The sequence below is a fragment of the Trachymyrmex septentrionalis genome, unplaced genomic scaffold (assembly GCF_001594115.1).
Source record: "Trachymyrmex septentrionalis isolate Tsep2-gDNA-1 unplaced genomic scaffold, Tsep1.0 scaffold147, whole genome shotgun sequence".
Taxonomy (NCBI): domain Eukaryota; kingdom Metazoa; phylum Arthropoda; class Insecta; order Hymenoptera; family Formicidae; genus Trachymyrmex; species Trachymyrmex septentrionalis.
In genome coordinates, this window is record NW_017304620.1 from 489,322 (window position 1) to 507,103 (window position 17,782).

At 32.8% G+C, this 17,782-nt stretch overlaps 1 protein-coding gene across 12 annotated transcripts in view; it reads left to right on the top strand.

Annotated features, from left to right (window-relative positions):
* Positions 1–17,782, top strand: part of LOC108745695 (glutamate-gated chloride channel) — a 549,841-nt gene that overhangs the window by 341,727 nt on the left and 190,332 nt on the right. For all 12 annotated transcript variants that reach the window (XM_018481999.1, XM_018481995.1, XM_018481994.1 and 9 more), the window contains one exon: positions 16,475–16,627. In XM_018481999.1, the coding sequence (XP_018337501.1) occupies positions 16,475–16,627 (153 nt within the window). The remainder of the gene's footprint in view (positions 1–16,474; positions 16,628–17,782) is intronic.

Here is a 17,782-nt window from a genome sequence, read left to right on the forward strand (position 1 = left end):
GCATTTGGAAGAATTTTGTGCAAACGTTTTCCAATAATGTAATTCTTCAAGAAAAAAATATCAATTTACACTCGCGTAATGACATAATTAAACTAAATCATTAACCCATAACCAATTTTCTTCGCCTAGATTCAAAAATCTCTTCCAATATGCTCGGTTTAAAAGCGGCTATTTAACAACGCATCCCGGCGAATTTCCAAACCCTATAAATTTCTGTTATTTCGAAAATGAAAAGAATGCATCCAAATGTAGTATTTGTGGAAGGGCCGCTTTTATGCGTTGTGCATGGTGTGGCGAGTATTTTTGTTTTCAACATTTTTATGAAGAATACCATTACTGTACTAATTACAATCCATAATTTAGAGAACTTCTACAGTTTTGTCGTTTCTCGCAATGTACTCGTATAATTAAATTACAAAATATGTACAAAAAAAAGATTATATTATTAATGTATATTAATAGTCAGGAGTCAAACACATCAGTATTATTGAAAATGTATATCGGAATGTTCAACAAGGTTATCAATATTATTCTGTACAATTTAATATTAAAATAGAACTCCACGCATTATCTTATAATACGGTTTGTAAAGTAGTTAAATAAAATAACAAATAATGTATGTATGTATGTATGTTGCAGTTATTGATTGACGTAGGTATATAATTCATATACCTACGGCACTGCGACTATTTTAATTAATTTGAGAGTTTTATTTTTCACACATACAGTTGTCAGTACATACTGTTTTGTAAATTTATTCCCTTTTAGAATTCCAGAGGCTTCGTTATCATGGACATTACTAATTCCGATTTTTTTCTGCTGACATGACGTACACCCAAGCACTTAACAGAGAAGTTAGGCAACTCAAAAATTCAGAAAATTTTGAAGCATTGCGTGGAAATAGGGTAGTTCATCTAGAACACAAAACTATTTTTTATTCGTGCGGAATTACTGTTGATACGGTATCTTTTTTTCCACTGTGTTGCAAGTAGCTGTTCTTAAGACCAAAATTAAATGCATGATATTTTATAAAAATGATAATTTCTTTATTCCTGCTTTGTTTTTAATTGTCCAAATCGCTCAGCCAACGCAGTATGAGACCAATACGTACAGGGCTCGCAAATTTCGTTTATATTTGAAAAATGGAAATTTTTGGAACATAATTATCATAAACATCATCATTTTCAGCGTAAAATGCTCTTTAATTTTAATTATATAAACTTTAACAAATTTTTTTTTCGAATATCTCCGGTTCTGGTTGCCTAATCGGTCAATCCAAATATGTTTTGGAAAGATGACAGTCCGCTCTTTTCATCTGTCAAATTTGGTTCCATTGGCATTAGTTTTGTTTGTGCTATAGACCTGTGAACATGTCGGAGAATAAGGTGCATTTTCGGCACATTTTGCTTTATTACTTCAAGAAAGGCAAGCGAGCTGCGGAGGCCCACCGAAAGATATGCAGCGTATACGGGGACGATGCCTTAACAAAACGTGCCGCTCAGAAATGGTTTGCCAAATTTCGTTCCGGAGATACGAGTCTTGAAGATGGACCCCGCAGCGGTCGGCCCACCGAGGTTGATTCGAATGATATCAAGGCACTGGTTGAGCAAGACCGGACGCTAAAGGTGCGAGAGATTGCGGAGACACTTAAAATAGGTTATGGAACCGTACAAAGGCATTTGCAACAGCTTGGCTACGTGTCCCGCCTCGATGTTTGGGTGCCGCACAAGCTGACCGAGGAGAACCTGGCCAACCGCATATCCATCTGCAATTCACTTCTGAAGCGGCACGAAAGCGACCCGTTTCTCAAACGAATAGTGACTGGCGACGAAAAGTGGATCATCTATGACAACATAGTGCGCAAGAGATCGTGGGGAACCGCTGGCGAGCCGCCGAATGCCACCCCGAAGGCCGGCCTGCATCCGAAGAAGATTTTGCTATCCATATGGTGGGATCATCGTGGTGTGCTGTTTTACGAGCTGCTTCCTCAGGGAAAAACGATCGATTCGAAGATCTACTGCACGCAGCTAACGAAATTGAATCAAGCATTGCGACAGAAACGTCCAGAACTGATCAATCGCAAAGGTGTCATATTCCACCATGACAACGCCAGACCCCACACCGCAATAATCACTCAGCAAAAATTAGTGCAACTTGGCTGGGATGTTTTGCCTCACCCACCGTATTCACCAGACCTTGCGCCATCCGACTATCACTTGTTCCGGTCCTTGCAAAACTCCCTCAACGGGAAATCGTTCGCTGATCAGACAGCTGTGAAAACGTACCTCGACTGGTTTTTCGCCTCTAAGCCCCAGACCTTCTATGAGAGCGGAATAATGAAATAGTTGGAAAGATGGCAAGAGGTCATCAACAAAAACGGAGAATATATTATTGATTAAAATGCATCCTTTGTATGAAAAAAACTTGTTTCATTTTAGCCTTCAAAAACCGAACGAATATATGGATCCACCCAATACATAAACGTTAACAAATTTTTAAAAATAGGGGTGGTGGTGGGGTATACAATAAATAATTAATTAAAAATTATTAAAAAAAATTTTTTTATTACAGTTCTGTAGTACTTATGAAGCCATTCAAATTTAATCTAGAAATTTTTTTCTTTACTTTGAAAGAAAAAAACCGATTGAGGTGTTTCACCTTTAAAACTGAAATTCCGCACAAACAAAAAATAGTTTTATGTTACGGATGAACTACTCTATTTGCACACCAAGTTTCAGAATTTTTAAAATTTTTAAATTGTCTATCCTCCCTTGTACAACCGCCGCGTATATCGCGCTCGATAAACATCACCATATCGGTCAGTGAACAGTTTGAAATTTACGCGTGTATGTTTCAATATGTCGACTAATAGCAACACGTCTGTTTTTAAATATGGATCGCTGTATTCACCCAAGGTTTGAACAGAGAACTGTTGTCAAACGTTCACGGCGTGCGCATAATCGCTTTCGGATACAGTATCACCGATCAAGGAACTATAGAATTAATCGCGCGGTGGTGAATGCGTATCCTGCAGCTTGGCAGCGCAATCAATGTATTCGTATGGAAAAATCCTTTTTTATATCAGTAACTTGAAGTCTTTTTCGGACAAATTTTGAAATTCGCATTGTAAAATTTGAAGTTCATTTTTATTAAGAAAGGATGCTAATTTGTCGAGACTGATACTTAAAAATTTATAAAAATCGGTGAACCGTAATTTTATGTTATTTCACTAATCTGATCTTTCAGCGATATTTTTAACATTTTTTGGTAAATGATACATATTTTTCCTTTGTTATTGGTAGTAATTTTATACTGTCTTCATATGCTGTAGCTATTTTTTTGATAATAAAATGTGAATCGTCTGATTAATTGTGGAAAACTATGGGAATAAAATATGAGTTTTTATAATTTAAATTGCAATTTGAATGCGCGGAACCCCTGTAACGACTGATTAAATGGCAATGATCGTTTATTCGATTCTCGTTTAGCAAAAGGCTTTTCACACACGTGATAGTGCGCTGCGCAATGTCTCTCTCCCACTGTTCGCTCGACAAAGTTTCCATGGGGACGTTAGCTACTAAAATTTTTTTTACGCAATGTGCTAAATTTCTCAGTTTTTCGACGAATCATGAAACGCAATCCGGATCGCAACGAAATCGATATTTTGATAGCGAATCGTCGTACGAACAGCGCACGTAGTATTCTATGTTAAATACTTGATAATGATGTTGATATGTGCGCGTAGATGCTTCCTGATTGCTATCAGTTTTCTCGAGGATGCATTCTAGATCAGCGTAAATGACAAATGAAATTCATTCCTTCCCATTATAGTTATTAAAGCTTAGTCACTTGTCATCATCGCTCGATAGTTAGATAAAGCAGTCGTTTATCCGTCAGCAATCTACCATGTGTAACTGCACTTTCTCATTGGAATGAAAGTAATGTAAACAGCTGCAAATAAAAATAAATAATGTTAATTTTATTTTTAAAGAAGAATTCACTTTTATTAATCATATACTTACCGATCGCAAATGTACTTTTGATCGTAATGTTTACTCAATTGCGAGCTGCTCATGAGCCGAGACAGATTCTTGATCCATGCGAAATGGCCCACATTGTTGTCTTGCGAATCTTGCAAATATAATAAATTGATATGTTTCTCCTTTTTGTAGTTAGCGAATCGTATCGGGAGAATGTTTAGCGTTTTCTGTCCCTCGATAGCGTATACATCAATGTACATGTCGTCGAGATGTTCGAATTCCGTTATGTCTTTTAACGTTATAGGAAATTCTATATTTTGGCTAAATTCAACATCGTATAGTGTAAATAGGAAGATTCGCGATTTGCGTTTCTTTCGGCTGAATACAAAGTGGCGACCATCGAACATGCGAAGCATGCATTGTCCATCGATCACACGTTAATCACCGCTCTCTTTGTCATTATCTCTCACGGCATTTTGAAGCGACAACCCACGCGCTTTGATTACATTTATTGATGTTTATTGTAAGATTCATGATTCGCGACAACGCCCACCCACTGTTACGTTCTTGAAACTCCTCAAGAGATACCAAGGTGGTTTCGATGACATGCTGCTTGTATCATTCATGCAAGATTTGATGTTTGAAAGAGTTCATAGTTTTTCGTATTAATACTTTTATTGGTACGTTTATGACCCGTCGCAAATTCGCCGTTAAATATGGTGTTTACTTTTAAATAGTTGTGTTTTTTCAATGTGTCTTTCACTCGTTCGAGCACTACACTGATGTGATTCTAAAAATTGTCGCGGCTCGATATAGCGTTAATTATCGCATCGGTTAAAATTCGATTTTCAAACATTGCATTGATCTCTTGTCAAACAAAAGATCTTTCCACGTTATTGTCACTGTTATTGCTAGTGCTCGCGTAATCTACCGAAATGCAGAAATCGTCTTTTTATTGAGTCTTTGTACCCTCAAGTCGTGCAATTGTAGCGATTAGAGATTGTCTGTATTCAATGGAGAGCCGTAGACGCTTGACATGATTGCATTCTTCAAGTTATTTAATAAATTCATTGCACTCTTTTATCCATACGAAACACTCCTTCAAGGTAACAATTTGGTGGGATTGCTTCAATAGATTGCGCTCTGCTTGACTGAAATCTCGATTCATATTTACAACGATTTACTATAATAACAGTAAGACGAGTTTGCACTCATAGATTTCTCATAGATTTCAATATACTATATTCTGGCACATTTCTAGACTGAATTTATTCTCGTCTGTAACCTCCTCTTTTCAGAGTAGGGCATTATGCGCTCAGTTTCAAAATATGCTTTAAAAAAAAAACGCTCTGCCTTGACAAAAATTTATGAAAATACAATTCTATCAAGTTTCACTTACATTTACACTTCTATTAACCTTGAAACATATTGCAAAAAATATGTTCGATTCATGTCCCCTCCTAAAAAGAATAAACGATCGAGGCTCTTTTATCAAGGAAGGGAGATATTGCGTTTCAATATTATTAATTTCGATACCAGCCAGATGTTGGCACTCAATCGATTAACTATAAAACTTGGTCGTATTTATTTAAAATAATTAAAGAACTGGAAAGGATAGTAGGATTCAAGCGCAGAAGACGTCACGCAAATAATATACATACCTATGAAGTGTGAAACTTCTTTATTCACTAAAATGCGCTTACATATTTCGGCTCACTTTTGAGCCTTCCTCAGAGACAACATAAACTAATATATATAAAAACTGTGAATGAAAGTTATCCTGCCATGGTGAGCTTCCTTTCATCGAGAATTTAAATATCGGAATTAAAACCAAAAAGAGTGAAAGAAAAAGGAAAAGAAAAAAGAAAAGAAATTAGGAAATATCGTAAAATAGAAAATGGAGAACTAATTTATCAAACAACTTTAAGATTATAATTAATTATGCAGCAAGTATAAGGACGCTCACTATGCTCACAGAACACCATATCGCAAACATTACAAAAATAATTCAAGAACTGACTCCTGATGTTGGCCAGTCAGGAGGACGATAACGGACTTACGCGCTTTATTAATTAGTTGGAAGGAAAAAAAGTATATAGCTAATTTCAAATATAGAAGTTTGTTATGTAATAATGGGATACTTTCGAGGGCCTACGCTCTTCCGAAGATACATAAGCAGACTGCCCGTTTCGTATAATAGTTTCTTCAATAAATAGCTCTTTGTATTTGTTAACAGTGTATCTTCATAATACTATAAAAACAATTCCTAAGGTAGATAGTCATATCAAAAATAGTTTTAAACTTGTCAAGGAATTTGATGGTAGACGTTTGAGTGATGAATTTCATTTAATGTCACTGAATATTGTGAATCTCTGCACTAACGTCCCCATTGACTATGCGATGGACTATGTTAAAGACCATTGGCGATTTATTTCTAGAGATTGTTGTTTACCGGAGGAGGAATTCATCAAAGCGGTTCAATTTGTTTTAGATTCTACTTTCTTTGTTTTTAATAGTGTTATTATATATATAGGCATAGAATACGGGACTCCTATGGGCTCTCTGTTCATCGCAGATCTAGTTATGTAAAAGCTGGAGGTTAGAGCTTTGTCTTTGATTCGGCCTTTTACTATAGGTTTGTTAATAATATATTATTAACCTGCGTCTTCGTTTAATTCCATTCTTGATATTTTTAAATCTCAGCATCCTAAGCTTCAGATATATACGAGTATGTTCATCATGGAGGTAGGGGTGATAGATCGAATTTTTTAAATGTTGCAGTGATTAGGGATAATGAATCAATAGAATTCAATTGATACCACAAGCCGACTTTTTCGGGTAGATTTTGAATTTTCACAGCATCCTGTTTCTCAGAAAATAGGTATAATCGCGGGATTAGTTGATAAGGTAATTTTGCTTTCGAATCCTAAATTTCATCTTGATAATTTGTGTTTCATTATTAAAGTATGTTAGAGAATGATTATCCATTGAATTGAAAGAAAATTATTATGGCTAGTAATAAGAAAAGTGTTGTTAATGACAATAGGGTTGAAGTAGTGCAGCTTTCGTGGTTCACTGTTCTTTTCGTTTGGTATTACTGAGAAGTTTAATAGATTGAATAGTGAGCATATGAGGGTATCGTTTTATAGTACTAATAAATTGCAAGAATTCATTAGGGTGCATAAGGACTCTTTACCACGTGACAAGAAGTCGAATGTTGTTTATAAGATTTCGTATAAGAGTTGCGATGCAAGTTATGTGGGACAGATATGTAGACAGCTGAGGTCAAGAATCACGGAGCATAAGAACCACATTCGATGGAATACGTCTACTCGCAATATCATAACGGAGCATCGGTTACAAAAAGGATTTGATTTCGATTGGGACGTTGCAATACTGGACAAGGAGCCTCAACCTGAAGACAGATATGGAGGAGCTTCCTAAGACCTATCTCCCGATCACAGATAAGCTTTATACAGATAGTCTTTATAGACTTGAGTTGTTGTCACATCTAGTCAGTCAGTGTAGTTCCTACGCAGTAATGAGTCTTTCTGGCGTGTTTATCGATTACTTTCCAACTTTCTTGTTCTTGGAATTAATTAACGCTTTAGGTTGCATTTTTCTATTTGTTATCTCGAAAAATTACTAGTTAAAAAACAAAAAGTGACTCACTGTGTTTGATACTGACTAGCCAACATTATCAAGAGCCGGTTCTTGAATTATTTTTATAGTAATGTTTGCGATATGGTGCTTTGTGAGCATGGTGAGCGTTCTTATATTTGCTGTATAATTAATTATAATCTTACAGTTGTTTTAATCAATTAGTTCTTCATATTCTATTTTACGATATTTCTTTTCTTTTTCTTTCACTCTTTTTGGTTTTAATTCCGACATTTAAATTCTCGATGAAGGGAAGCTTATCATGACAGGATAACTTTTATTCACAGTTTTTATATATGTTAGTTTATGTTGTCTCTGAGGAAGAGTCAAAAGTGAGCTGAAACATGTAAGCGCGTTTTAGTAAATAAAGAAATTTCACACTTCATAGATATATTATTTGCGCGACATCTTCTGCGTTTGATTCCTACTGTCCGTTCTCCTTTCCAGTTCTTTGATTTATAATATAGTCTTGGTTAATTTGATTTGTTATACGGATTTAAAATAATTTATAAATGTTGTTTCTAGAAAAATTACATTACGACATATCTTGGCCGAAAAATAGTTGGAGGGATATATCGGAATATCCTTTGTAACATTTTTAATTTTATAACCATTTGTTTTTTGTATCGTTTTTGTTCATGGCAATATTCCCTTTTTGTGATGTTTTTATTGTGTCTTATACGTGACTGCAGTCCCCAAAATTTGTTATGTCTTACTGCCACTCCGCATGACGTCATACCCCCCACCTCCGAGGAATCCCCCGCGCGCAGCATTCTCCTTGGAGCTCCCGAGTTAGAACTCTCTCTATTACACTACTATTGTAGCCTCATTTTGATATTACACTTTTTGTCTCCAAATTACTTCAAGAATCTGTAATTAGCAGGTGGTGCCTTAGGCCCAAAATACCCTGTATATGTTAATAGTATATATATATTTAAACAGTATATATATTTAAAAGATATTTAAGAAGTTTTTATGTATTTCAAACAAAACTAAAAGAGAAGAATATAATTATGATATAACTATATTTAAAAGAACAACCGTAAAAAATGCCTATTTTTCGATCCTCGATTTTAGAAGCGAATTTTATGCTAAATAATAGCTTATGATAAAACATTACTCACAAAACGGTTTTACGTTGAACATGCGATTGGTTTCAGACATATGCGCCAAAAGGGTTACCAACTTCTAAGAAAATGTGACACTAACAACGTTTTATAGAACAAATTTTTGTTGAATTTTTTCCAAAGTGGTACCTATGAGTTCTTTGAGTTGCTAATTACAAATCTGGTGTCAGATTTCAAGATAACGGATGTAATATGGCAGACACAAATATTGAAACAATCATTCACTTCTATGGAAACTGTTAAGTTGTAGTTTTTTTGGCTCGCTGATTATAAATTTTCTATCACATTTTGGAATATAATCAATGACAATTTCTGAGTGAAAAAAGTAATTTTTTTGATTACTTTTTCATAAAAAAGATCAAATTCAAGTTGATACGTTACATGCAAAGGATAACGTGACAGTTTTGCTTGTTATATTTAGAAGAACATTTTGATGTTGTATCGGCTGCTAGATAATTTTTGTATATCTTGCCTTCGGTGAAGGTAAAGGTAAATGTGATAGAAAATTCATAATCAGCCGAGCCAAAAAAACTACAACTTAACAATTTCCATACACTAAGAAAAAAATGCTGTTAATTCAATTAAAGTCTATATTACGGGCTGTCCTTAACATAAGTAATTAATTCATGTATATTTTTATTGACATAAAGGCTTCATTATATGAAATAATTTATGCCTTTATGTCAATAAAAATAATGTCAATAAAAATGAAATAAAATATAAATTAATCACTTATGTTAGTGACAGACCGTAATATAAACTTTAATAGAATCAACACAGCATTTTTTTCTCAGTGTAGAAGTGAATGATTATTTCAGTATTTCTGTCTACCATATTATATCCGCTATCACGAATTATTAAAATCTAACATCAGATTCATAATTAGCAATTCAAAGAATATCGATTTTGAAACAAATTCAATAAAAATTTGTGTTATTATATAAAGAGTTGTTAGTGTCATATTTTCTTTATAGTTAGTGATCTCTTTGACGATTTATATTTCTGAAACCAATCGCACGTTCAAAAATAAAACTTTTTTGTGGTTAATAATTTATCATGAGCTGTTATTTAAGATAAAATTCGATTCCAAAATCGAAAAAAACACAAGCGAAAAATCCACTCTTTTTGCGATCGTTCTTTTTAAGTTCTTTTTCCCCCTTGTAAAACAAAATATTATAAACATTTTTTAATTATTAAATTACAAAAATTCTTAAATTACAAAATTGGTAGGTACATATTTACAAGTTACACTTCATATGAAGTTCAATTTAATAATGACAAGATGAAAAATTTGATATAAGTCTTCAAATGTGTGAATTTTATATTGTCGTATCTTTATGATCAAATATATATTATATTATAAGTTTTGCTTTTTATTTATATTCCTAGTTGCACAATATTTTTACTAATTTCTTTATATATTTGTTATAAAATATCTAATAAAATAAGGATTTGATTTGAAATCAATTTCCAAGAGAAATCCTAACAAGACGATAACTGTAAATTAATAAAATATACAAACGGTAATAATTGAATATTACCGGCATGAATCATTTGTATCATATAATTAATAAATAAATAATCATAATCCCTTTTTTCCAGAAGATATAAGAAGTACTCGACGTAGAGTTTGTGACAGAAATTTAAGCTAATGTTTCTTTAATGATTGATGTTCCTTCATGCTTGCAGCTTCTAATCCTTTTTTGATACTTATATTAGCATTTTGTTAAAATACATTAATTGCACGAATGGGACGTTTAATCGACACTAATTAACAAAATGACTATATGTGATGTTTTATTACTTTTTTCGAATTTAAAATTGCTTAAACTAATTATAAGACTCAGAATTTTAAATAAAATTTAGAACTGTACGAAAATTTTTTTAAAATATGAAGAAATATATTTTTAAACAATTGTTACTATTCTAACTTAAAAGACTGAGTATTAATAAGCTCAGACTTTTAATTATTTTATTACTTATTACAAGTACTTTGTTATACAGAAAGTAATTATTAACAAAAAAAATTAAACTTCGCCTCGATTTTGAGCATGACATATGTTGTCGAAGTTATGATCCGAAGTAATTTTGCCTTAACGACTAGGTCTTCTTCAGTTCCTGAGATATTTAAAATTAAAATGTAATTTTAGTAGTAAATCTTCACCTTAGAAGACAAAAGATCCGATTAAGGAAAGGAAAGTATATATCTGGCAGTCTCTCAGTATCACTCTGTTTTAAGTCCATTTTTTTTTGTCTTTTTATGGAAATCATTTCTAAAATTAATCTTCTGTAATAAAACGGCTCCATGTCCAAAATACTTACATCATTCTAACCAAAATTATGATTTATAGTTCCAATTTATAGTTCGAAATTATCGACAAAGCATTCGAGGATTTATTAATATCTGCTGAATGTTCCTTAATTCTAGTCTGTAATTGGTGTTTAGTCTGTCTCACATAACTTACATCACAATCTTCGCAATCAATTTTATAAACCAATTTACTTTTTTTCTTTTTTTTTCAACTAATCTTTCCTCGTTTTTATAAATTATTTCAATGAATTTATAGGTTTATAACTAATGTGGCATTCATGCTTTCTGACGACAGTTTTTAAACTAGATACAACATTAATATATGTATTATATACTTCTCTTTCCTTCATTAGCTTTCTCCTCTTAAACCAATCCCTTCTTTTCCACGCATCACTTCCTTACGTTATTATATTTTGCTGGTCTTTTCTACACTGTCACATTGACGATACATATCTTTTTGAGATCTTGTCAGCGATTTTAACATGTGATACTTTACGGTTTATCCATTGGTGTTTCTGTTAGACTTACAGGTACTATTAAAAAACAACTTTTTATTGTTATAATTTAATATATTTTTAAATTTATCTTTTTGACGTACAATATGACTATTTGATTTTCATACTTTATGGTTATCATATTTAATGAATGACCAATACAAAAAATTTAGATTGTTTATATATTGTAATTTATATAGAATGGGAATCCTATTAGAGTCTGAGATGCCGGGGTAATTTCAAATGAAGTAACAATAATTTTCGCATTCAACGATGCAGTATTTTGTAACGAGACAAAGAGAATGAAGAATCCTTTCGTGACATTTGTGTTAATATAAATATTTTATAGACAATAAATTAACAATAATTTTGTAAGTAGTGGCTGATATATTTGATTTATAATATTGAGAATGACCAAATATATGATCGAAACATTTATCGAGATATTTGTAAAGTAAAGTAATGTTTTATTGCATTGTCACTTTGACTTTTATTGTTCCTTCATTGTTAAAATCCAATAAGATTCTTATTGTTTATAAATTGTAAACTTTCTTCTTTATCATAATACAGGCGAATAATATTTTACCATAATATAAAAAATGCTTCTACACATTTCTTTAAAAAAAATTTTGTTTGTAAAGATATTCTACATAATATTTATTTTGAGTATTGTGAGATATTTAAACGAGTATCTCTGTAAGTTTTTTCTATATTTTAAATATAAATTCCATTATCAGGACTTATAAAATTAGATGAATTATTGTAATTGTGGAGTATTTATGTTGTTAGATTCAAATTAATTATATACTTTCCAACAATCAAATACAATAATTGTACCCACAATCCAATTTTGTTTTATTGTTGATAATGTTTCTACCATAAGTATTCAATAAATCATTTTTTTTGTTTCGCGTTTAATTTCACAAAAGATCTATTGTCCAGTTACAAGTTGGTGGCTTTGAATTTTCGCTTTTCAATATTAGCTTCATCTATTTCCATCACGATATTTTCTTCTCCAATCATTTCATCCGTATCATCAATTTGTTCAAAACAAAAGTTGACAATAGGTCTATAATAGGAATCATAAATGGTCGTATGATCTTAAATCGTAGGAAATCGATCAATCATATTGTAATTGATTATTTTTTTCATATTTGATTGGTTAATTTGCTACGACTTAAGATCCCACAACAGTGTTCTCAGATCCTGGATTCCCCTCCCCCTCCCCCCTCTCCCTCTCTCTCTCTCTCTGGCGTGGAATCTCATGTGATCTCGTGGGATCTTACTACCATATGCTACGATATCTGTTTGCGATTAGCAATCATGTGATGAGATCACGTAAAATCCCACGCCAGAAAGAAACAGGTCCCACATCCCAGGATCTGAAAACACTATCTCTGACAACTCACGACTATCTATGACTCTTACTGTACATTGATCACGTATAAGAGAAATAATTCGGGTTCCAATAAGAAAATAAAACATACTTTGACAGACACGCGTAAAGATAAATATAATAAAAACTAACCTCACGCAAAAATTTGACCAATTGACCAATGTGATAAATGTAATAGGGTAATACCAAATTTTTTCATTAAAAACATTTGTCGAAAAAGACATATTATTAAAAAATATTCAATAAGAATAAATTCATATATTCATTGTAGATGAACATATGAAAACCGTGTCTTATATTCAGTAGACTCAATCTGAAGTCACAATACTTTATATTATTTCTTATTTTTAACGAGGGCAAGTCAATAAGTTCTTAGAAAGTCAGAGGGCAGTCGCAGTATCATATTATCTTACTTTTTGAGAAGTAGCATCTTTCAACTGATTACTGTCAAATTTTGAGCGGAATTCCTCGCGTAGTTTCATTTCTGTGAAGACGATTAAACCGAACAACCTTTGTATTTTTTACAAAATGGAAAAAAACTAGTTTCATGCAGTGATCAAACATCTACATATGAAAGATTTAACGCCGAAAGAAATCAAAGCCGAGTTGGATAATGTTTATAGCACATCTGCACTAGCGTTTGCGACTGTATACAATCGGGAGAATGAATTTAAATATGGTTGTACATTCACATGTGATGCACCTCGTTCGGGACGTCCAATTGAGGCTGTTATGCCTCAGAAATCATCGATAAAGTCCACGATATTGTTTTGACTGATCGACGAGTGAAAGTGCGCGAGCTTGTTAAGACCACAGGCATATCACATGGCACAGTGATTTCAATTTTGCACGAACAATTGGGTATGAAAAAGCTATCAGCAAGATAGGTGCCGCGTTTGCTCACTGTGGACCATAAGCGCGACCGTGTGACGATTTCAAAACAATGTTTGGAGATGTTTCAACGTAATCCAGATGAATTTCTGCGTCGATTCATTACTGTGGACGAAACATGGATCCATTACTTCACACCCAAGACGAAGGAACAGTCAAAACAATGCATTTCACCGGGTGAACCAGCTCCAAAGACCGTGAAGTCAGTCGGAAAGGTAATAGCCACAGTTTTTTGGGATACACGCGGTATAATTCATATCGATTACCTTCCGTCGAAGCAAACAATCAATGGTGATTACTACGCAGTCTTATTGGATCGTTTCAAGAACATTTTAAAGAAAAATGTCCCCATTTGGCGAAGAAGAAAGTGCTCTTCCATCAAGACAATGCATGGGTTCACGCGTGCCCGGCACCGATGGCCAAATTCAACGAATTCTGCTGCTTCCCCATCCAGCATTTTCGCCAGATTTAGCCCCCTACGACTATTTCCAAACCTGAAGAAATGGTTCGGAAGAAAGAGATTCCAGAGAGCAGCTCATCGCCGAAACAGAAGCTTATTTTGAAGGGTTAGACAAATCATATTATTCGGACGGCTTGAAAAAGTTGGAGAATCATTGGATTAAGTGTATCGAGCTGAAAGAAGACTATGTTGAGAAAATAAAAATGAATCGATAAAAAAAATGTGTTTTTTTATGTTTTTCTAAAAACTTATTGACTTGCCTATATTGTTTATATTTCGTACTTTTAAACAAGAAGCATGTACTTCTGATTTAAATCCAATATTGTTTCACATCGTGAATATTTGATACATCTATGAATAATTTTTTTAATAGGGAAATCTATTAACTTATCTTTATCTTCAACAAGACTCAAAAACTTATATATAATACTAAACTCATTGAAATCAGCGCCTTATAGATCGCGGTAAGATGTTGAACTACTAATTTTAATATACATTCAATAAAATTGAAAGTATATAATTAATTTTTCAGACATAAATTGAGAGCCGATGAAATTATCGGATTCACACAATAATTCTGAAATTAATAAATCCCCCCAAATTCTTCCCAATCTTAAAAACTGTAATAATTTTATTGCGAAAAAATATTGCCTCGGCCGGGAGTCGAACCCGGATCTCTTGCATTCCGTGCGAGCGTCCTGAGCCTTTAGACTACCGAGACCTTAGCAACACTCTTCGCAATAATCGACATATATAGAGAGAATTACGCATTGCTTAGGCTGCGTATTATAAACAACGATTGATAGGATCTAACATTTTAAAACTAAACTCATTGAAATCAGCGCCTTATAGATCGCGGTAAGATGTTGAACTACTAATTTTAATATACATTCAATAAAATTGAAAGTATATAATTAATTTTTCAGACATAAATTGAGAGCCGATGAAATTATCGGATTCACACAATAATTCTGAAATTAATAAATCCCCCCAAATTCTTCCCAATCTTAAAAACTGTAATAATTTTTAAATTTTATTAATTTCAGAATTATTGTGTGAATCCGATAATTTCATCGGCTCTCAATTTATGTCTGAAAAATTAATTATATACTTTCAATTTTATTGAATGTATATTAAAATTAGTAGTTCAACATCTTACCGCGATCTATAAGGCGCTGATTTCAATGAGTTTAGTTTTAAAATGTTAGATCCTATCAATCGTTGTTTATATATAATAGTTGCATGTTGAAAGCTGTTTAAAAATTGACAAGAATAGACGAAATTCATTGACGATATTTTAAATCTTTTTATTAAAACATAGTCATATCAAATATAAGAAGAGTAACGAATATAAACACGAATTGCCAATAAAGAAGCACAAATTTCAATACAAAACGAATTACATGAAGACTATATGAAAAACTGAAATGTATAGAATCCGGCCGAATAATATCTAAAAACGAACATAACGTAATTCCTTATAAAAAAGTAAAAAAATATATATATTATATAATATAATTTTTCAATTTTCTGCTTAGTTTTCGAGAAAATTGAGATTGAAAATCTGTTGAAAAATGTCATGAGTGTTCGACATCGTAGGTTGTTTATAAACCACTATACGCGTTATACATCGCTCGATGAACCGTAATTTAGCCGTAACAGCGTACGTACGCAGCGAATTTTCAAACTAGATTTTCTCGAAAACTAAGCAGGAAATCGAAAAATTTCATTCTATATATTTTTTTTTACTTTTTTATAAAAAATCTTATCATGCTCGCTTTTACATGTTATTTGGCTGAATCCTGCATAACCGGGAATAAAATTTAATACTTTATAGTATCTTATCTCAGAAACTATAAGGAATCACTTTCTAGTTATTAAAGCAAAGTTATTCAAAATCTCGATTTTGATAAGATATGTCAAAGTCAAGGTTATCGTGAGATTTAACCTTTTCTCAATAATTATTCAAATTTATTATCTCATTAATTGTGAAGTATTTAAAAATATTTGAATATCCATTAATAATTTGTCTCTATTTGAATCAAAGTGTTATAAAAGTGTTATTAAGGTACTTTTTCTTTTTGCTTCTCAAAGTATAAATTTTCGTCGATTTTTGCTGCAGCACGAAAAATAAAGTTACGTGTGCTTGACTCAGGTAATTACAGCTGCTTGAAGGTGGATTTGATCTTCACGCGAGATCGTTCCTTCTATTTCACTACGGTTTTCATCCCGGGCATTATTCTAGTAACCAGTTCGTTCATCACATTTTGGCTTGAATGGAATGCCGTACCGGCGCGAGTGATGATTGGTAAGTTTACATAACGAAATTTCATAACTAAAAAGAAAAGTATACGATATATGTGTATATCTTATTTATATATAGGTCTCACCTAATGTCTCACCTAACTCGATCATCTGATACCTCACTTGATTTTTATGATAGGAAAAAAGTTCCAGATAAAAGTCTCTAATTATTCTTCATATAAAAAAAAAGTATTAAGTGATGAAAAGTCTTTTATTATTTTGCAATTTTCGCAATTACAAGATATTAATTGTTAAAAATTGCTGAAAATTGATCTTCAATAAATTTTTACTCAAATACTATCAACTTTACAGAAAAACTGCAAGTGACAAAAATTGTTAATTTTCTTTTCATAAGGCTCTAAGAATTTTTTTTTAATTTTTTCAGAATTTTTTAGTACGTATTTTCTTAAGTTGGTAAAAATGAGAAAATGCAGTACTAAAAAGTTGATAAAAAATTCTAAAAAAATTTGTATGAGAAGAAAATAAACAATTTTTGCTTTTCGCAGTTTTTTTGTAAAATTGATAGTATTTGAGTAAAAATTATTGAAGACCAACTTCAGCATTTTTTAGCAATTAATATCTTGTCAACTATTGCGAAAATTACAAAATAGTAAAGGACTTTTCTTCTCAGTTTAGTCCATTCTGTCTTTATGTGAAAGATTTATCATTATTTTCAAAACACCCTGTATATAAGTAGTTCGGCAGTAGTAAGTGTAATATGGGAGTTCTAACCCAGGTCCTCTGAAGTGAGCGCGAGGCCTACTTGTCGGCGCGAGGGGGTACTCGTAGGCGCAGGCGGAGTAAAAGGCGCGGTAGAAGGGAAAAGCGCGGGAAGTTCCGGCGGCATCGCTGTAGTAGGACTCCGGTCGGTTGATTACATAAACAATGCGTTTCTTTTTTTTTTTCACCGCCACCGCCGCCGCCATCGCCGCTGCGGGCCCCGCGTCCACTCCAAAAATGTGTAGATAACAAGGGCTCGCACGTTAGAGAAAGATAGAGCGTGCACGACGCTTAACATGACACAATTATTATCTGGCATGTGTCAGATTAAAGGATGGAAGAAATGAATCATTTTTATGGCGCATTTTTTTCAATACGGTTTTTTATTAGCACGTCGAAGCATAGGATGGATGGATGGAGAGTAAAATAAAGTACATAT